General features: G+C 41.4%; 1 protein-coding gene across 1 annotated transcript in view; it reads left to right on the top strand.

Annotated features, from left to right (window-relative positions):
- Positions 1-22,141, top strand: part of LOC125454919 (synaptotagmin-14-like) — a 234,325-nt gene that overhangs the window by 122,565 nt on the left and 89,619 nt on the right. The window contains exon 5 of the mRNA XM_048536236.2: positions 18,103-18,380. Coding sequence (XP_048392193.2) covers positions 18,103-18,380 — 278 coding nt within the window. The remainder of the gene's footprint in view (positions 1-18,102; positions 18,381-22,141) is intronic.

The following is a 22,141-nucleotide window of genomic DNA, read 5'->3' as shown; positions in this document are numbered from 1 at the left end:
AAACCGCACCTCCACTTCCTACCTACTAACCTCATCCTGCCCCCTTGACCTGTCTGTCCTCCCCGGACTGACCTATCCCCTCCCTACCTCCCCCCCCCAATACTCTCCACTCCACCTATCTTCTCCTGTATCCATCTTCAGTCCACCTCCCCCTCTCTCCCTATTTATTTCAGAATCGTCTCCCCATCCCCCTTTTCTGATGAAGGGTCTAGGCCCGAAACGTCAGCTTTTGTGCTCCTGAGATGCTGCTTGGCCTGCTGTGTTCATCCAGCTCCACACTTTGTTATCTTGTATGTAGCTAGTGAACAGGAGCACTTTAACAACATGGAGTGTGACTCCCTCACAAGGTGACTAAACAAACGCTTGAGCTGATTTGAGTAATATATTGAAAAATTCCCAAAGTGACAACATATAGACATTAAAAAACAGAACAAAGAATAAGTTACTTGAATCTCTTAAATATGTCAGTTGATCAAAGTACTTCACTTTCACCTGCCAAAACAGCACATAGAACATAGAACATAGAACAGTACAGCACAGAACAGGCCCTTCAGCCCACGATGTTGTGCCGACCATTGATCCTCATGTATGCACCCTCAAATTTCTGTGACCATATGCATGTCCAGCAGTCTCTTAAATGACCCAAAATGACCTTGCTTCCACAACTGCTCAACGCATTCCATGCTCTCACAGCACTCTGTGTAAAGAACCCGCCTCTGACATCCCCTCTATACTTTCCTCCAACCAGCTTAAAACTATGACCCCTCGTGTTAGCCATTTCTGCCCTGGGAAATAGTCTCTGGCTATCAACTCTATCTCTGCCTCTCATTATCTTGTATACCTCAATTAGGTCCCCTCTCCTCCTCCTTTTCTCCAATCAAAAAAGTCCAAGCTCAGTCAACCTCTCTTCATAAGATAAGCCCTCCAGTCCAGGCAGCATCCTGGTAAACCTCCTCTGAACCCTCTCCAAAGCATCCACATCTTTCCTATAATAGGGCGACCAGAACTGGATGCAGTATTCCAAGTGCGGTCTAACCAAAGTTTTATAGAGCTGCAACAAGATCTCACGACTCTTAAACTCAACCCCCCTGTTAATGAAAGCCAAAACACCATATGCTTTCTTAACAATCCTGTCCACTTGGGTGGCCATTTTAAGGGATCTATGTATCTGCACACCAAGATCCCTCTGTTCCTCCACACTGCCAAGAATCCTATCCTTAATCCTGTACTCACCTTTCAAATTCGACCTTCCAAAATGCATCACTTTGCATTTATCCAGGTTGAACTCCATCTGCCACCTCTCAGCCCATCTCTGCATCCTGTCAATGTCCCACTGCAGCCTACAACAGCCGTCTATACTGTCAACGACACCTCCAACCTTTGTGTCGTCTGCAAACTTGCTGACCCACCGATCAAGTATCTTAAACTGAACTCATCCCATTTGCCTGCATCGGGCCTATATCCCTCTAAACCTTTCCTATCCAGGTAGCTGTCCAAATATCTTGTAAATATTGTAATTGTGAAAAAGGGTGCCCCTCATATTCTTTCTCCACCCCCACCTTAAACCTGTGCCCTCTACGTTTGGACTTCCCTACCCTGGGGTAAAAACCTTGTCTATTCACCTGATCCAAACGTCTCATGATTTTATAATGTCAACCCTGACACACCAGGGGAAAAAATTCCCAGCCTATCCAATCTCTCCTCATAACTCAAATGTTCCAGTCCCAGCAACATCCTTGTAAACTTTTTATGGACCTTTGCTCGTTCAACAGGGTGACCAGAATCATACGCCGTGTCCTAAACATGGCCTCAGGAATGTCTTGTACAGCCACAACATGACATCCTGACTCCTACATTGGAAGCGCTGACCAATGAAGGCAAGCATGTCAAACACCACCTTCGCCACCCTGTCTACCTATGACACCGCTTTCAAAGAAATGTGCTCCTGCAGCCCGAGGTCGCTCTGTTCGACAACACTCCCCAGGGCCCTATCATTTACTGTGTCAGTCCTGCCCAGATTGCCTTACAATACGCAGCACCTGACATTTATCTGAATTAAACTCCATCTACCAGTCTGGCACATTGGCCCATCTGACCAAGATCCCGTTGTACTCTGAGATAACCCTGTTCACAGACACCACGAACTTTGGTGTCATTCACAAACTTACCAACCGTGCCTCCTTATATTCTCATCCAAATCGAGAAACCAGAAAGACAAAACAAAAAGAACAGGGTGTGGGGGTGGTGAGAAAGGGATTGACAGGAACCAAGAGATTGAGATCGGCAAATTTTTTAAAAATCACTTTGAGAGGAGCAAAGGTACAGGATATCGGCAGATACCTTACAAACACCACTTTCCATGTTGCTCAATGCAGGGCGAATATCCTGATGTGCACGACAACAGACATAATTTGAGCTAATCCATTTATAAGTCTTAGATATCAGCCAAGCATTCACAATGAGGCATTTTGGGGCTATAAGGGAGCTGAAGAGCATGGTGCAAGTTTGCTACACAGCAGAGCTGGAAATAACGGTGGGCATTCTACATCCATGTCTCAACTGTCACCTATTTCTTTGGTACACTTACGCTCCATAGAAGAATAAAAATCCATGTCAAGGTACAGATGGTATGTGCTTGTGTGTTCTGGAGGAAACTAGGGGTGAGATTACAGACATCATGCATGATATAGAGAAGTTCCAGAGAGAAGAAGATATTGCAGAGAAATTAGAGAGAGATAATTGTGTTCCTATATACGGAATGGGGAATGGAATATAGTATGAAAACTACAGACCAACCAATTTAACATAAATCATAGGAAAGATATTGGAATTGTACTAAATAAAGGGTAGAAGAGCACATAAATATAGAAAAAGTAATTTTTTAAAGGGTTTTGAATGACCATGTTATATTTAACTAACCTGACCATCATCATCAGCCATTGTCTGAAACTAATCTCGCTCTATTAGAGAGACAGGTAAATTTCATACTTGTAACTTGAGGAGCACCAATCCAATAACTAGTCGGGTGATGCCTGCATGAATTGCTGCATGTTACTGGATTTGAACCCAGGTTGTTGGTATCTTTCAGCATCACAATTTAACCACCTTAGATAACTAGCCACTTGCTAACCATATATAATTTATTAGAAGAAACCATGGATGGAGCAAACAAGGGTAAACAGTGCATATCTTACACATGGTCTTTTAGAAGTATTTCATAAGTTCACGTAGTAGGCTTGTGACAAAAGTTAGAACATGTTGAGTGACAATGAGGAAAAGTAGCAAAGTAGAGAGGGATTTAGTTAAAAATAAAAGACAAATAATATGGGCATAGATTAGTCATACAGTTGGAAGAAACATAGAAAGCAATGGCCTAACAGTGTTGTGACTAGACTTTTCATCCAGTGACCCTAGTAATGTTCTGGAGGTCCAAGTTCAAATTCTGCCACGGTGGAATTTGAATTCAATAAATATCAGGAATTAAAAATCTAATGATGACTACGAAACCATTATATTTTGTTAGAAAAACCCATTTGGCTCATTAATGTCCTTTAGAGAAGGAAGCTGTCATCCTGCCTGGTCTGGCCTACATGTGACTCCAAATCCACAGCAATGTGGTTGACACTTAACTGCCTTCTGGGCAATTAGGGATGGGTAATAAATATTGGCCTGGCCAGTGACATCCACATCCTGAGAATGAATTTTAAAAAGTGGTGGTCTGTAAGGATTGGTACTGTTATTCATAATTTCACATTGAAGAGTTAACATATGAACAAAATAATTATCATCTTTTGTAGATGAAATCGTTGACGTTTCAGGTTGGGACCCTTATTCAGAAATCTGAAGAAATTTCTGAAGAGTGGTCCTGACCTGAAACATCAACTTTCCTGCTCCTCTGATGCTGCCTGGCCTGCTGTGCTCCTCCAGCTCCACACTGTATCATCTCTGACTCCAGTGTCAGCAGTTCTTACTATTTCTGGGACCGTAATCAGGCTGCACCTAAAATTGTATACAGCCATGTTCTCCATGTTACAAAAAGGTCATAAAAGCACTGGAATGTTTGTTCTCATTCACAGGATGTGGTCATTGCTGACAGCATTTATTGCCCATCCCTAACTGTTCTTGAGAGGGGAGTGATGAATCGCTATCATGGAACCACTGTAGTCCATGTAGATACACCCACAGTGCTTTTAAAAAGAGACTTTCGGGATTTTAACCCAGTAACAGCGAAGGCCCCAGTTATGAATGGTTTATGACTTGGAGGAGAATTTACTGGTGGTAGACTTGCAGGTCTGAAAGGTACTGTCAAAGGAGCCTTAGCAGTTGCTGCACCAAATTTTGTAGATTGTATGCACTACTGTCATTATTCATTGCTGGTGGAGGAAGTTGAAGGTGAAGAATGGGGTGCCAGTCAAGGGGATTGCCTTTGCCTGAATGGTGTTGAATGTCTTATGTGTTCTTGGAGTTGCACCCATCCAAGTCTGTGGACAACATTCCATGACATTCCTGACTTGTGTCTAGTAGATGGCGGGCAAAGTTTCAGGAATCAGAAGTAAGGTACTCACCTCAGAATACCTAGCATCTGATCTGCTTTCAAGTCACAGTGTTTAAGAGGCTGATCCAATTCTTCTAATCAGTGCTAACCCACAAAAAATGTTGTTATTGGAGTTTCAATGCTGATTGAATATCAAGGGAGATGGTAGATTCTCTCTTGCTAGAGAAGGTCATTGTATGGCACTTGTCTGACACAGAAGTTACTTGCCATTTATCAGCCCATGTTTATATGTTGTCCATGTCTTGCTGTGTATGGACATGGAATGAAATGAATGGCAAATGGTGCTGAATGCTGTGCAATCATCAGTGACCCTCCCTACTGCTGACATTGTGCTAGAAAGGTCATTAATACAACAGCTGAAGAAGGTTGGGCACTACCTTAAGAAACTCCTGCAGTGATGTCCCAAGACTGAAATGAATCACCTCCAATACGACGACCATCTTACTTTGTGCTAGGTGTGACTCTAACCAGAGGAGAGCTTACCCCTAATTTCTATAGACTCCTGTTTTGCTGTGGCTCCTTGGTGCCATAAGCAGTCCAGTGCTGCATTGATATCATGGGCAGACACTGTCACCTCACCCCAGGAGATCAACTCTTTTGGCCATGTTTGGATTAAGACTACATTTGAGGTCAAGAGTTAAATGGCCCTAGTAGGATCCAAGCTGTGTGTCAGTGAACGGATTACTACTGAATCACTTGATAACACCATCAACAACACCTTCCATTATTTGGCAGATGATCAAAAGTACGTTGTGGGGTGGTAATTTGCTGAGTTTGATTTGACCTGTCTTTTATTAATAGTACATAACTGGGCTGTTTATCACATTGCCTGGTAGATGCCAGTGTTGTAACTGTACTGGAACAGCTTGACTAGTGCACAACTAATTATGCAGGAACGTTTTCGGTAATATGGCCACAATATTGTTAGGGCCATAGCCTTTGGAGTAGCCACTTCCTTTAACTTAATTGGCTGAAGACTGGCAGCACTAAACATTCCTGGCTGAATATTGTCATGTTGTTTGTACTGATGTGCTGAGCTCTCACACCACTGAGGAGGGGGGAGGTTTGTGGAGCTTGCTCCCACTGTTACATTTCTGATTGTCCACCAATATTCATAACTGTATGTGACAGGACTGCAGAGCTTAAGTCTGATCCATTAGTTGTGGAATTACATAGTCCTGTCTGTTACTTGCTGTTGGCATGCAAATAGTCCTATTTTTAGCTTGACCAGCTAGACAACTCATTTTTAGGTATACCAGGTGCTTGATGGTAATGATAGAGTGGGGGTTATGCTAGGCCATGAGGTTGCAGATTGTGCTTGAGTACAATTCTGCTACACCTATAGAACATAGAACATTACAGCACAGTACAGGCCCTTCAGCCCTCGATGTGGCACCGACCTGTGAAACCAATCTGAAGCCCATCTAACCTACACTATTCCATTATCATCCATGTGTTTATCCAATGACCATTTAAATGCCCTCAAAGTTGGCGAGTCTACTACTGTTGCAGACAGGGCATTCTACGCCCTTACTACTCTCTGAATAAAGAACCTACCTCTGACATCTGTCCTATATCTATCATGCCTCAATTTATAGCTGTGTCCCCTTGTGCTAGCCATCACTATCTGAGGAAAAAGGCTCTCACTGACCACCCTATCTAATCCTCTGATCATCTTGTATGTCTCTATTAAGTTACCTCTTAACCTTCTTCTCTCTAACGAAAACAGCTTCAAGTCCCTCAGCCTTTCTTCATAAGACCTTCCCTCCATACCAGGCAACATCCTGGTAAATCTCCTCTGCACCCTTTCCAATGCTTCCACATCTTTCCTATAATGCGGCGACCGGAATTATACGCTATACTCCAACTGCTGCCACACCAGAGTTTTGTACAGCTACGACGTGACCTCATGGCACCGAAACTCAATCCCTCTATCAATAAAGCCTAACACACTGTACGCCTTCTTAACAGCCCTATCAGTACACCACTAGTAACTGAACTCCAGGATGAACATTTCCCATCAACCACCACCCTCTGTCTTCCTACAGCTAGCCAATTTCTGATCCACACTGCTAAATCACCCTCAATCCCATGCCTCTGTATTTTCTGCAATAGCCTACTGCGGGGAACCTTATCAAATGCTTTACTGAAATCCATATACACCACATCAACTGCTTTACCCTCATCCACCTGTTTGGTCACCTTCTCAAAGAACTCAAAAAGGTTTGTTAGGCATGACATACCCTTCATAAAACCATGTTGACTATCCCTATTCAAATTATTCCTTTCTAGATGATTATAAATCCTATCTCTTATAATCCTTTCCAACACTTTACCCAGAACTGAAATAAGGCTCACTGGTCTATAATTACCAGGGTTGCCTGTACTCCCCTTCTTGAACAAGGGGACCATTTGTTTTCCTCCAGTTTTCTGGCACTGTTCCTGTAGACAATGGTGACATAAAGATCAAAGCCAAAGGCTCTGCAATCTCCTCCCTAGCTTCCCAGAGAATCCTAGGATAAATCTCAACCGGCCCAGGGGACTTATCTATTTTCACACTTTCCAGAATTGCTAACACCTTCTCCTTATGAACCTCAGTCCCGTCTAGTCTAATCGTGTGTATCTCAGTATTGTCCTTGGCAACATTGTCTTTTTCCTGTGTGAATACTGATGAAAAGTATTCATTTAGCGCTTCTCCTATCTCTTTGGACTCCACACATAACTTCCCACTACTGTCCTTGACTGGCCCTAATCTTACTCTAGTCATTCTTTTATTCCTGACATACCTATAGAAAGCTTTAGGGTTTTCCTTGATCCTACCTGCCAAAGGCTTCTCATATCCTCTCCTGGCTCTTCTTAGGTCGCTCTTTAGGTCCTTCCTGGCTAATTTGTAACTCTCAGTGTCCTAACTGAGCCTTCATGCCCCATCTTTGCATAAGCCTCCTTCTTCCTCTTGACAAGAGATTCAACTTCTTTAGTAAACCATGGTTCCCTTGCTTGACCACTTCCTGCCTGACAGGTATATACTTATCAAGGACACGTAATAGCCGTTCCTTGAACAAGCTACACATTTCAATTGTGCCCAGCCCCTGCAGTTTCCTTCCCCATCCTATGCATCCGAAATCTTGCCAAATCACCTCATAATTGCCATTCCCCCAGCTATAACTCTTGCCCTGCAGTATATACCTATCCCCTTCCATCGCTAAAGTAAACGTAACTGAATTGTCGTCACTATCACCAAAGTGCTCACCTACCTCCAAATCTAACACCTGGCCTGGTTCATTACCCAGTACCAAATCCAATGTGGCCTCACCTCTTGTTGGCCTATCTACATACTGTGTCAGAAAACCCTCCTGCACATATTGGACAAAAGCTGACCCATCTAAAGTACTCAAACTATAGCATTTCCAGTCAATATTTGGAAAGTTAAAGTCCTCCATAACAACTACCCTGTTACTTTCGCTCCTATCCAGAATCATCTTTGCAATCCTTTCCTCTACATCTCTGGAACTTTTCGGAGGCCTATAGAAAACTCCCAATAGGGTGACCTCTCCTTTCCTGTTTCTAACTTCAGCCCACACTACCTCAGCAGGCGAGTCATCATCAAATGTCCTTTCTGCCACCGTAATACTGCCCTTAACTAACAATGCCACACCTCCTCCTCTTTTATCACCTTCCCTTATCATACTGAAACATCTCAACCCCGGAACCTGCAACAGCCATTCTAATAATCCAAAGCATTCATGGATGCCCACTTTTGAATCACTGGATCCACTTGAAATTCATCCCATTCAGCACATGATAGTGCGACACATTATGATGGATGGTATCTTCAAAGTGAAGATGGAATTTCATCTGCACAAGCACTGTGCTATAGTTACTTCTACTAATAATGTCATGAATAGAATCATCTGAGATTGGTAGATTGATGAGAAGAGGAGAATCCAAAAACCCAGGTCCATAAATACAAAGTAGTTATTGACAAAACCAAGAGGGAGCTAAGGCAAAATTTCTTTACTGAGACACTAGTTAGAATGATGAACACATGACTACAAAAGGTAATTGAGGAAGTAAAATACTTTCAAATCAAAACTGCCCGACTACGTGAGGATAAACAGAATTGTAAGATATTTTGAAAGACTGAGCTGAAACATATGAAGTGAGAAAAGACCCTGTATAGAGTGTAAGCAACAACAAACTAGTCAGGCAGGGTGGCAAATTTCTGTACTATGCATTCTATGTAGTTAATAACTATTTTCTTAACCTATGCAATCAATACCACCCTTAGTTGCACCCATTTCCTGCCTAGCCTGCCCATTTAATCTAAACCTCTCCTACTGTTTTTCTAAATATACATAATTAGCCACAGTTCACAAATGACAGCAAGCTCTTTTTCAATTATAGAGACAGTTGCTTTTTTCTTAAAGAATATCACTATGCAAGAGTGACCCAAAAAAAGATGGGATTCCACAAGCTGGCACATCATTCTGCATAAAACTCTCTAAACATCTAGCCAACTGAGCTAATTAACAGCTCTCACTCTCATGCAATATATAATAAAAATGTAGCATTTTGTTACCTTTAATGAATTCATTTGCTATTAACCTGAAAATTGGGCAGACCAATTGTGAACCTCCTTACAACTTTAACATTGATCTTGATCTTATTCATGGAAACTCTGTAACTTAGAATCAATAAGTTATGTTTCCATTGACATGCGCACTGACTCATGGGTTAATGAAGTGAACCTCATGTGGTTGGTAGACTCAAACATAGAATGCTTGTAATATTTTTTCACTGCCTTTGTAAATCATTGCTTTGGAGAGCTTTTGTTCAAGGAGGAACTAAAAGATTTCGTAAGGGAAACAAAAGCAGTCTTTAGTCTTTTCTACAATACATTCTCACTTTTTATAAATCTGCATACAGCTGCCCACTTCATAATCTCTAAGAATGAAACAAACAATGTTTCTAGTAGGTGCTATCTTGTAGACAGGATGCTTTTTTTCCCCTCTCCATTTTAGAACTTATAAGTAACGAATGCCATATCAAAGTGTGTTAAATACGAAAGATTTAAAACTAAGGTGTGTTATACCCAAAAGGCACATGTATATATTTAATTGGTCGTATATCCGTGCATTTGTTATAAATAGTGCATTGGTTTATGAAAACCTGATAAATGCTTTTGAACTGTATAGAGAAGTGTGGTGGGGATTTTTTGTGGAGTAAGCTAAAGGACAGGGTATTGAATTTGGAATTTCAATTTTCAATTTGGTTTTTAAATTTATTTAACCTATTTTTCTGATCAATCTTTTCAAAAATGTTATTACACTCCTCTGGGGAAAGTGAGACTTGAACCTGGGCCTCCTGGTCCAGGGATAGGGGCATTACCAATGCACCTCTATCTATTTTTCTAATCAACCTGTTCAGAAATGTTATTGCACATCTCTGGAGCAGGTGGGACTTGAACCCAAGCCTCTCTGGCCCAGTAGCAGGGACACTATCACTGTGTCACAAGAGTTTTTCCATGTTCAATTTGTTAAATCTTCCCTTTGAATTGTACTAGCTGCGTTGTCTAATTGAAAGCCCATAATCTCTAAGTGTACGGGGCATCTCCTTGCATAAGTAAATATGAATCCTAATGGTATTTCTGATTGTTGATTAAAACTCTTGTGCAAATAAGGTCAGAAATCACATTACACCGGGCTATAGACCAACAAGTTTATTTGAAAACACAAGCTTTGGGGGCCTCATTCATCCTTCAGGTGTTAGAGGGAGATGTAGTATCAGACACGGAATTTGTAAGTAAAAGATTAACGGGTCACATTACTGATGAGGATGTATTAAACAAACCTAAGATGCTGTTAAATCTTTAATCAATTAGAAGGTTTTACTTGATTGACATGAATACGTAAATCCCCAAATAACTTTCAAGTCACCGTCCTGACAGAACTAAAGGTTTTATCAGTGTAAAGAAGAGGCGACATTTTAGGTCAGACAAAGCATTATAGATGTGATGCCTTGTTTAGAATCTGTTTGTGTTTTGGTTTGGAGCCAGACTGGTTTTATTTCTAAAGTAGAAATTTATAAAACACTAATTGACTGGCTGAGTATACATTGCGTGCTCTTTGAACAAAATTCACCCCATTGATTCTTGTGTGTGTGTGTGTGTGTGTGTGTGTGTGTGTGTGCGCGCGCGTGTGAGTGAGGGGATACACAACAATGCAGAGTCGCTGAGCAGAGGCTGATAGCAAAGTTTGGTACCCATGAGGATGGCCTCAACCAGGATCTTGTATTCATGCCATTCTACAGGTGACCCCATCACACTCTCAGCCACACATGCATACATACACACACTCGCTCACACTCTCAAGACAGTGACTTAAAAAGAATTTGGGGATTTACATATACATATTAATCAATTAAAACCTTCTAACTGATTAAGGATTTAACAGCATCTTAGGTTTGTTTCATATATCCTTTTCAGTGGTGTGACTCTGATCTACCTCTCTCACTGACACCTAAAGAACGAGTGAGGCTCAGAAAGCTTGCATTTTCAAATAAATCTGTTGGACTATAACCTGGTGTCATGTGATTTCTGACCTTGTCCATCCTAGTCCAACACCGGCACCTCCACGTCTTGTGCAAATATGCAACTTGTGTTGCATGTGCACTGCCCATGTCTTGATCTGCCTGACCCACAACCCATAAAAGGAAACATTTTACTCGTTACATTTCTGTGGAGCAAAGAAGAGTAGGGATCTTTCTCCTGACTTCATAAAAATACTGTAACCTGCTACTATCTTGATCTCTACACCAACTCAGCATTGAACTTAATAGTCTGACATAGTCATACACACAGAATCATACCTTACAGACAATGTCACAGACACCACCACCACCATCCCTGGATATGTCCTGTCTCACCACTAGGACAGATTCAGTATAGGTGGAGGCACAGGGGTATACAGTCGGGAGGGAGTAGCCCTAGGAGTCCTCAACATTGTCTGTGGACCACATGAAGTTTTATGGCTTCAGGTTTAACATGGTCAAGGAAACTTCTTGCTGAATACAACATATCATCCTCCCTCAGCTGATGAATCGGTACTCCTCTGAGTGTTGTTCAACACAGGTGAAGCACTGAGGATGGCAAGGGCACAAAATGTATTCTGGGTGGGGAATTTCACCAAGAGTGGTTCAACAATACTACTACTGATCAAGCTGGTCAGCTCCGATAAGACATAGTTGCTAGGCTGAGTCTGCAGCAGGTGGTTAGGGAACCAACAAGAGAGAAAAACATACTTGACTGCATCCTTACCAATCTGCCTCCTGCACATGCATCTGTCCACGAAAGTTTTGGTAAGAGTGACCACTGCACAGTCCTTGTGGAGGTGAAGTCCCGTCTTCACATTGAGAATAACCTCTATCGTATTGTGTGGCACTACCATTGTGCTAAATGGCACAGACTTTGAATAGATCTAGCAACTCAAGACTAAGCATCCATGAGGCACTGTGGGCCACTAACAGCAACAGAATTCTACTCCAGCACCATCTTATAACCTAACAGGCTGGCATATCTCCCACTCGACTGATACCATCAAGCAAGGGGATCAACCCTGGTTCAATAGAGAGTGTAGGAGGGCACACCAGGAGCAGTACCAGGCATGCCTGAAGATGAGGTATCAACCAGGTGAAGCTATCGAATAGGATTGCTTGCATGCCAAACAACATAAGCACCAAGTGACAGACAGAGCGAAGCAATCCCACAAACAATGGATCAGATCCAAGCTCTGCAGGTCTGCCACAACCAGTCATGAATGGTGGTGGATGACTAAACAACTCACTGGAGGAGGAAGAGGGTCCACAAATATCCCTACCCTTAACGATGGAAGAACCCAGCACATCAGTGCAAAAGATAAGGCTGAAGCTTTTACAGTAATGCTCAGCCAGAAGTGCCAAGTGGCTGACCCATCTTGGCCTCCACCAGTGATCCCCAGCATTACAGATACTAGTCTTCAGCCAATTCGATTCACTCCACATGATATCAAGAAATAGTTAGAGGCCCTGGATACTGCAAATGCTATGGACCCTTACAACATTTTGGCAATAGTACTGAAGACTTGTGCTCCAGAACTTGCTGCTCTTCTGGCCAAGCTGTTCCAACACAGTTACAACACTGGTATCTACCCGACAATGTGGAAAATTTCCCAAGTATACCCTGTATATAAAAAGGAAGACACATTCAACCCATCCAATCACCGCCCCATCAGTCTACTCTCAATCATCAGTAAAGTGATGGAAGGTGTAATCAACAGTGCTATCAAGAAGTATCGGCTCAGCAATAATCTGCTCGGTGATGCCTTGTTTGGGTTCTGCCAGGGCCACTCCTTTCCTGACCTCATCACAACCTTGGTTCAAATATGGACAAAAGAGCTGAATTTCAGAGATGAGGTGAGAATGATGGCCCTTGACATCAAGGCTGCATTCGACTGAGTGTGGCAACATGGGCCCTAAAACTCTGGAATCAGTGAGTATCAAGGGGAAAACTTCTAGTTATTGAAGTCATACCTGACACATGGGAAGATGGTCGTGATCGTTGGAGATCAGTCATCTCAGCTCCAGGACATCCCTGCAGGTGTTCTTCAGAGTAATGTTCTCAGCCCAACCATCTTTAGCTACTTCATCAATGACTTTCCCTCCAATAAGAGGACAGAAGCAGGGATGTTTGCCAATGGTTGCACAATATTCAGCACTATTTGCAGTTTCCCAGAAACTGAAGCCATCCGTGTCCAAATGCAACAAGATCTGGACAATATCCAGGCTTGGGCTGACAAGTGGCAAGTAACATGTGTGCTACACAAAAGGTAGGCTATGACCATCACAAACAAGAAACAAGCTAACTATTGACCCTTGACGTTCAAACTTGCTGCACTATAAGCTTCCAACATCCATTAACCCAATTCCCAGGGCTTTGTGATGGAATTCTTGCAGCAGTAATGCTGCTGGGTACAACAGTTGGAAGGAAAATAGGATCCTCTAGATGTGTTGAAGTCCTTTCTCCAATTATGCCAGGTGGAATACAAGGAGCATTTGGACCTCTGGTCTTTCTGGCTTGTCTTTCAATTATGAGACCATTCCAACACCAATCAGCCACGGACTTACCTTCCTGCTGACAGCATTCTGTTGTTGCCAGCAGGCATCTTCCACATCACTGATCTTTTGCACTCCCAAAGCCCACTTGCCAGCTGCTGCTTTTCACTAAAACCAGTGAACATTTTACTGGTGGCATTCTGGCTCAGACCCCTAAATGGAATTGCTGTCTGTTCTTGCCAGCTTCCTGCCAGGAGTTAAAATAAGAAACTGTTAAGGGCTTAATTGATTTTTCCACTGAGAAATAAATATTAGACTACTTGTATTTTGGAACATTAACCAAAGCTATGACATGTGTAAACAGAAATTGCTATTTTGAAATAGTAATGTGTGTTTTATTTTTCTTTCTTTTACATCTACAGTCAGCTCCCCAGTTCAAAAAAAACATTGCTCTAAGAAAACTTTTGCAATTTGTTCTCCAGATTTTCTTCAAGTAAATTTTTAAAGCAACCAAATAAACATTGTTGAAGTTGAAGACAGACATTACATCAATAGAGATAGCTAAATGCTATTAGAAAATTGTGTTTGCTACATATGGTCAGATAGTAATATCTGTCTTCAGTTAACAGAGTCATAACTGTGCAAAAATATCAAGCTCAAGGACAGTTGTTTTTAAAAACACCAAGTATACTTCAATGGATATATTTAAATATCTTATTGTAAAAATGTGTATTTTAAATTCTAATTTAAAGCATAAATTTCAATTGCTGTTTTTAAAAAAGGGCAGTATTTAAATATTTTGTTATTCCACCAATTTTTAAATGCCAGTAAGTTTTCCAGCCCTTTCGGATTGCTTTCTTCTTTCATTCCTTGGTTGAGTTTCATCTGGAGATTTTTTGTTCTTTTACCAGACTTTTAGATTGTGCATTTCTTACCTTTTTAGTCATAATTTGCTGCAGTTATACCATGAGTCAGACAATAAGTACAATTTTCTATTATAATTGTTGACATTATTTCCGTTATTGCATGAATGTTTGTGTAAGGGTTTCTAACTGTCAATGTAATAATCTTTGCCTGAGGTTTGTGGAAATAAGGGTAATGCATCCATGAATATACATGACACTCACTTTTATGATTACTTTTGATCAAGCTGGTCAGACATGTTATGACATGCATCCAGAGCAGATGAGACTTACAGCTTCTTGTCCAAATGTTTGGATACTACTGCTGCACCAAAAGAGACCTGTACTTTCAACATATGATTAGTAGATCAGCAACGGCTTTATTGTTGTCCTTCTGATCATTTACATTATCACCCAGTGGTAGATTATTTTGTGCCACCTGAATAGTTTGAAAAGCAATTGGAAAAAACTGTGTGTTTAAAAGTAGTGAGCTATAAAAGAGATTTTATTTATTATAGGGAGTTAACAGTTGACATTTGTGTGTAATTACATTAAGCGCATGTAATTTTTTGTTAGCGGATTTTGATGCTGGTTTATCTAGCATTCAGACAAGAGTGTAGAAAAGTGTTTGAATTTCTCAGTAAGGTTGCAACAAATATGAAAGGATAGCAGGTCAGGGGCTCTGAAGTAGAGGTGTGTAAAACCTTGGACAGTAGACCTGAGGCCTAACAATTCCTGATAGATATATGAAACAGGGGGTTAGCAAATCAGAAGGAGCCCTCAACAGTAGTCACTGGCTGGAAGTGGGACGTACTGGTAGGCTGAAGGGTTATGTACAAAAGGCCTGTTAATTGAGATAAAGGAAGGAAATAAGGCTGGTAAAAAGTAAGTGAGTTTTGTCTAAAGGGCTAAGTGGAATCATTCAGCTTGAAACCGTTATGCTGCCTTGGGATTGGATATTAAGTATCAGAATGCGGAAGGCCTGAACTTACAATGTAAGAAGTGAATGGTAATATAGGTGTTCTTCTGTTTTCAAATCAAAATGTTCAGAATTATAGTAGAAGAAATCAGAATGACGTTTATACAAATTTGCAAATCCATTTTATTTTTAGAACTCAATGGTACAGAAAGGGACACTTAACTGATTGTGTCCATACTGGCGTACTAAGAGTTGTCTGGCTGAGTATTATTTTCCAGCTCTTGCTCCATAACGCTGTAGGCCATGACCCTTTAAATGTATACAAGTAGTTATTAAATGTGATGAGAATCTGTAGTTCCATCTCTTGAAATCAATGCACCGTGACCTTTTTGATAAAGGACAATAAATCCTTCCAATCTACGTTCTCTTGACTCCTCAATTTTATACAGTTTTTCTCCCAGTCTCCTGCCAGTGTCAGCCTATCCATTTTTTCTTTATGTCTGAGTTTTCTAGTCCTTGGAAATCTGTATAGCCTGTCTTACGCATCATATTCTATCAGAAATGTACTGAAAATAATGATTTGTGGCAATACTGTTTCATTATTACTTGTGAGAAGTAAAACAATATTTTCTTTCCCAAAATAATTCATTGTGATGCTGTAATACAGTGTTGTAAAATGCTTATGCAGTTACTCACTGTAATCATTTTGAATTTCATCATTCATTCTGCCTACTTCTTGTTCCCACTGCTACGGTGGCTGTGATTAAAGTCTGTTTGCTTATGTGGTGGAAATGTAAAGCAGAATAGTTTAAATTTAAAGAAAACAAAACAGTTGACAGTTGGCAAGTCTGTATAAAAGGCAAGGGCAAATCAGTATTGCCTTCCAATTTTTTTGTTGTATTCAGTTTAAGATGCTCGTTTTCAAATGCCATGGACTTGGAAGTGTTCCAGCAGCTAGTCTACTGGCTGTTCTTCATCTTCAGTGTCAGTACTGAGTTAAGGATTTTTGATAAATATTCATACAAAATGATATTCATTTAAAGTTGTAGCTGTAGTGATTCAGGGCAAACCCTTGGAATGGATAAGAAACTAGCAGTAGGGTAGGAAATGATTACTTGTTGAGAGTTATGTTATTTGAGAGTGTGTAAACTACTAAGGTAGATGTCTCAGAGCTCAACATTATGGGCTGCTATTGTTGTTAATTTATGTAAATAACTTTTCTTACTTTATACCATACAATGTGAACAAATTTGCAAACTAAGAAGTTATACAATTGGACATAGCAGCTCATATGTCATGTAATGAATTGGACCAATAGGACAAAGTTTTGGATGCAGTGAAGGTTGGGAGCAGTGGTGGCCAGGATCTGAAAATACAGGTGCTGACCCAGTGTAGTGGTTTCCTGATGATGCACTCACCCAATCAGGCTAATTGAAATCTTTGTCAATGATTGTTAAAGGAAGCTGGCTGGAACATTCTACTCACCTTCCTGTTTCTCAACACATTGGGGCAGTTCAGCTGCCAGGTGTCAACGTGAGTGTGCAGGCCCTCTCACCCTATCTAGATGTGCATGCTTCCTGCCATGTATAGGGATTCTCCTACTAATAGTGGTGGGCTGGCTGCTTTATCTATTCTTTTATTTAAAATCTGATCTACTTTCCATCTTTAAGAACCCATCAACAGTCGTTACAGTTGGGGAACCTTTCTTCATGCCAGTAATCATAAACATGGCAAAAGCTCTAATTTGCTCATGCCTTATCATTGCTGAAATACAGAACAATTGTTTGAGATTAACTGTAACGGATTCAAAGTGATTTAGAATAAAAAAAACAAAATGTTCTGAAGCACATAGAAGTTGAGCAAGTGGATTTGGTGTGGGTGCGTATGAAATTGGGAAAATTATGAACCAGTTCCAATTATTGACTTCTAGACTTTCTGGAGGTAGGACAAGGAACAAGTAGGTAACCAATTCCTGGGAGGAAGGTTAGTATTTTATATGTGTTAATAGGTCTCACAGCCTCAAATTTAACCTGCCGTGCAGTTTAACCCTGGGCGACCAGGTTTCACAGGCCTCAGGAAACTTTACAGCTGAAGCAAGCAGAGGACAGCATCAGGAAGAAGGTGAGTGCCTTCACAGCTCTGCATGTGGGCCAGAAGGAACAGGAGCACTGTCTCTCTGGCTCCCGTCAGCTCCACAAGTTCCTGCCTATCAGATACACCACCCGTATACATGCCTGCAGAGCCAGGTGTTGGATATTGAAATGTGCTCATGTATGGGACTGTATCCCTGTGGTCTTCCTTACATGAACTCTCCAGCTGACTGGAAGCCAAGCAAATACACTTCCAGGCAGAAACCTGCCAGGGCCAGAGGACCCATGCTCTAAATTTAAACTCCACAACATGTATGGTGACCTGAATGGCTGGCTTCCTTCTCTGGAACCCTGTTTCTTAAACCCCACCCCCACCCTGTACTGCACCAAGTCCTATGTAAACTGAATTTGTTAGTGTCGACATCAATGTTTCTTGGTTAGTAATCACTTGGTTAATAACATCCAATTCTATCAGTTATTAAAACAATATAAAATATAACTTGTAACAGTACTTTTTCTTATCAATTTATAATGTTATATTCTAACTAGAACACTGTATTCAGAGGATGAGGAGGACACCCCCACTTGATGAACTTCAACCACCCCCCTATCAGGATGATAACGGATCACCACATCTCTCCTACACACCATCAGAACTGGATGACAAGTGTGAACTCTCTCATTCCAGTGCAGATTGCAACAGTCCACGTTGTTCATACAGTAAGTGCCCTAGCGAGGGAAGTGTAGGCCATGAGACAGAGAGCTACCATCACAAAGGATATGAGGAAGATGTTCCCAGCGACAGCACTGCCATCCTCAGTCCAGAGGTAATAGAAACGGAGGCATCCTCCTGATTTATCGAGTAATGTTTTGTGTCAGATATCCATCATAACTCTGGGAAATGCATTGATTTGCGAACAGATTTAAAGAGCTCATACTTTTTTTTGCATGTGTTCATCCATCACCAAAATTAAGCAGATTTTCAGATTTCATACCATCTGTAGTGTCTTTCTGTCCATTTCTTCATAAACTTAATCTCCTTTTGCATTTTCAATTTTTAAAGAGACAGACCTCAGCTTGTAACTGATACTCTTCACTCCCTGATTTAAATAAGTAAGCAAGAATTCCATGGAAATGTTCAAAATTATCTTTAGGTTGAAAGAATGAACAAAGTTTTTTTTAAAAGTTCTTCTGCTCTGCCATTGTTGTTTACTGTAACTGCAACAGAAACACATGACTGAATTTTATTGAGAATTGACTAAGTGTCAGTTCCATGGAAGGTCCCTCTCCATGAGCTCAAATGGGTTTTGTCTTGCTGTTCTCCACTGTCACCTCATTACTTATACACCACACGTCTATGATGCTGCCCTCAGTTGATTGTTTGCTCACCAATGTTGGAAATATTTGCCACTGCCAAAACCTTCTGGGATTTGTGGTGCCAGTGCCATATTTAAATGTGCACAAGGTCAATTGCTGCCAAGCACCTAAAAGCACACTTCAGTGGAAATAGAAGGTCACATTTGTAAATCTATTGTCTAAATATATATCATGTGCTGCCCGATCAATTTCTATTGTAAGTGCAGCTACAAAAAACCTTGTCAGAACCCTATCTGAAGGACTATAATACCTAGCATAGCTTAACATCTTGCCATTGTTCAGGGTGGGAGCATCACATGTGGTAAAGCCTTCAAACCATTGTTAACATTAACTTTTATTAAATAACAGAATAAGAGAAGGGACAACAAAGCAAAAAAAAACTGCATCTATTACGGGGAATAAACAGGTGCTGCTTATCTTTCAAACAGCAACAAATTTACAATCAGTGAAGGATTCCAAATCAAATTGGAATGAGATGTATTTTGAGTCCTGTCTGACTAGTTGTGTCTGAAAGTACATATCTCTAACATGTTGTAGGTGATGTTCTTCCTTCGTAATGTCCTTCTCTTCGTCCTTTGAAGACTACTGTTGCTGTCCCAGCTTTTCAGCATCCATTACCTACATTTGCCTGCTCCAGCTGTGCAGAGCACAGTGTAGAAGGATTATGTGGCACACACTGTCTGGAATGTACTGCAAGCCTATCCCTCCACGTCAGACTGCAAACTGATCCATTGTCACAACCTGATGTTCAAGAGAATGGTGGTCCATTCCAAACACCATGGTGGAAGAGTGGGTAGTAGTGGATCTGCAGTCAGCCTCAGTTGAGGTTGCATAACAGAGTCATCTGTCACAAGTTGCAGAAGATACTTTGGTGCCCCAGCAGCCATCCTTGTAAGAAGTCTGACCTTTTTAAGTAAAGCAGGAACTTGAGAGTTATCAAGGATGTAGGTATCAAGGCAGTTTCCAGGGTGACCAGGCAGGCCTCTGAGATGTGGAGTTGATGATCAAAGATGACTTGTACACTTACCAACTGGAACCATTTCCAATTGATGTGTCATGATGCCATGGCCTCAACGTGACCTATGTATCGTTTACATTGCCTGCTGTCAAGGAAAATCTATTGTTCAGTCTGGAACACTTACTTCATCACTGGAAATGAGGAGAGGTGGTGCAATCTTGCACAATTACATTGGTAACAACTTTATACGTTTGTGGATTGAGTATCGAGAGACCTGCACAGATTCCCAATGTAACTTTAGAAGCAGCCAGTTGCATTGAACAAAAAGGTTCAGCTGTCACCTGATGGCCATTGGGGTAGGATGGCCACCCACCCCTTCAGATCACCTATCCTACTCCAACAGATGACACATTGGTGGTACTGTACTTTGTTCATCTGGAGGAAATACTGCACCACCTCCATGTTCTGAGGGAGCTTTGATCTGAAAGGATATTGGAGCAGGAGGGGGAGGATCCAGTTGTTGTGGTCCATGTTGGGACTAACAACATAGGCAAAGCTAGGGTAGAGGACCTGTTCAGGGATTATCAAGCACTAGGAAAGAAATTAAGTACAGGTCCTCAAGGGTCATAATCTCCGGATTACTGCCCTAGCCACGTGCTAACTGGCATAGGGAAAAGAAAGTTAGGGAAGTATACACATGGCTAAGGGATTGGTGTGGGAAAGAGGGATTCCATTTCATGGTGCATTGGCACCAGTTTTGGAACTGGGGGGATCTGTACCGTTGGGACGGTCTCCACCTGAACCGATCTGGAACCAGTGTTCGAGCGAAAAGGATAAATAGGGTGGTCATTAGGACTTTAAACTTCTGAGTCGGTGGGGGGGAAGGGAAAGTGAAAGAGACAGTGAGTATGGAGTTAAATGGAAAGATAAGCAACAGGATAGCATGCGTACAGGTGGGTTTAAGCTTGAGGCAGACCAGGAATACAGCAAAAAGGAAGGATAGCTTAAGACATCTTAGGATTTCCAATCTCTCTAATAATGATAAGAAAGTTAGCATTAAGGCACTTTATTTAAATGCTCGTAGTATTCGCAACAAAGTAGATGAATTAACAGCACAAATCCTCTTGAATGATTGTGATGTGATAGGCATCACAAAGACATGGTTGCAGGGAGTTCAGGACTGGCAGCTAAACATCCAAGGATTCACAACATATCAAAAAGATGGAGGTGGGCAGAGGGGGCGGGGTTGCCTTGTTAGTTAAGAATGAAATTAAATCTACGGCACTGAATGACATAGGGTCAGAGGATGTGGAGTCTGTATGGATGGAGTTGAGGAACCACAAAGGCAAAAAAACTATAATGGGAGTTATGTACAGATCTCCTAACAGTAATCAGGACCAGGGACACAAGAAGCACCGGGAAATAGATAGGGCATGTCAGAAAGGCAAGGTCACGGTGATCTTGGGGGACTTTAATATGAAGGTGGACTGGGTGAATAATGTTGCCAGTGGATCCAAAGACAGGGAATTCATGGAATGTTTGCAGGATGGCTTTTTGGAACAGCTTGTGGTGGAGCCCACAAGGGAGCAGGCTATTCTGGACTTAGTGCTATGTAATGAGCCAGACTTTATAAAATACCTCAAAGTAAGGGAACACTTAGGAGGCAGCGATCATAATATGGTAGAGTTCAGTCTGCAGTTTGAAAGAGAGAAGGTAAAATCGGATGTAATGGTGTTGCAGTTAAATAAAGGTAATTACAGGGGCATGAGAAAGGAACTGACAAAAATTGACTGGAAGCGGAGCCTAGCGGGGAAGACAGTAGAGCAACAATGGCAAGAGTTTCTGGGTGTAACTGAGGACACAGTACAGAGGTTCATCCCAAAGAAAAGAAAGATTATCCGGGGTGGGATTAGACAACCATGGCTGACAAAGGAAGTCAGGAAATATATCAAAGAAAAAGAGACAGCCTATAAAGTGGTCAAGAGCACTGTGAAATCAGAGGATTGTGAAGGCTACAAAAACAAACAGAAGATAACAAAGAGAGCAATAAGGAAGGAGAGGATCAAATATGAAGGTAGGCTAGCTAGTAATATTCGAAATGATAGTAAAAGCTTCTTTCAATACATAAGAAACAAACAAGAGGCAAAAGTAGACATAGGGCTGCTCCAAATTGATGCTGGAAGGCTAGTGATGGGAGATAAGGAAATAGCTGAAGAACTTAATAAGTACTTTGCGTCAGTCTTCACAATGGAA

This window comes from Stegostoma tigrinum, chromosome 9 (genome assembly GCF_030684315.1).
Source record: "Stegostoma tigrinum isolate sSteTig4 chromosome 9, sSteTig4.hap1, whole genome shotgun sequence".
Taxonomy (NCBI): domain Eukaryota; kingdom Metazoa; phylum Chordata; class Chondrichthyes; order Orectolobiformes; family Stegostomatidae; genus Stegostoma; species Stegostoma tigrinum.
Note: the sequence above shows the minus strand (reverse complement) of the source record. Positions and strands in the feature narration are given on the sequence as shown.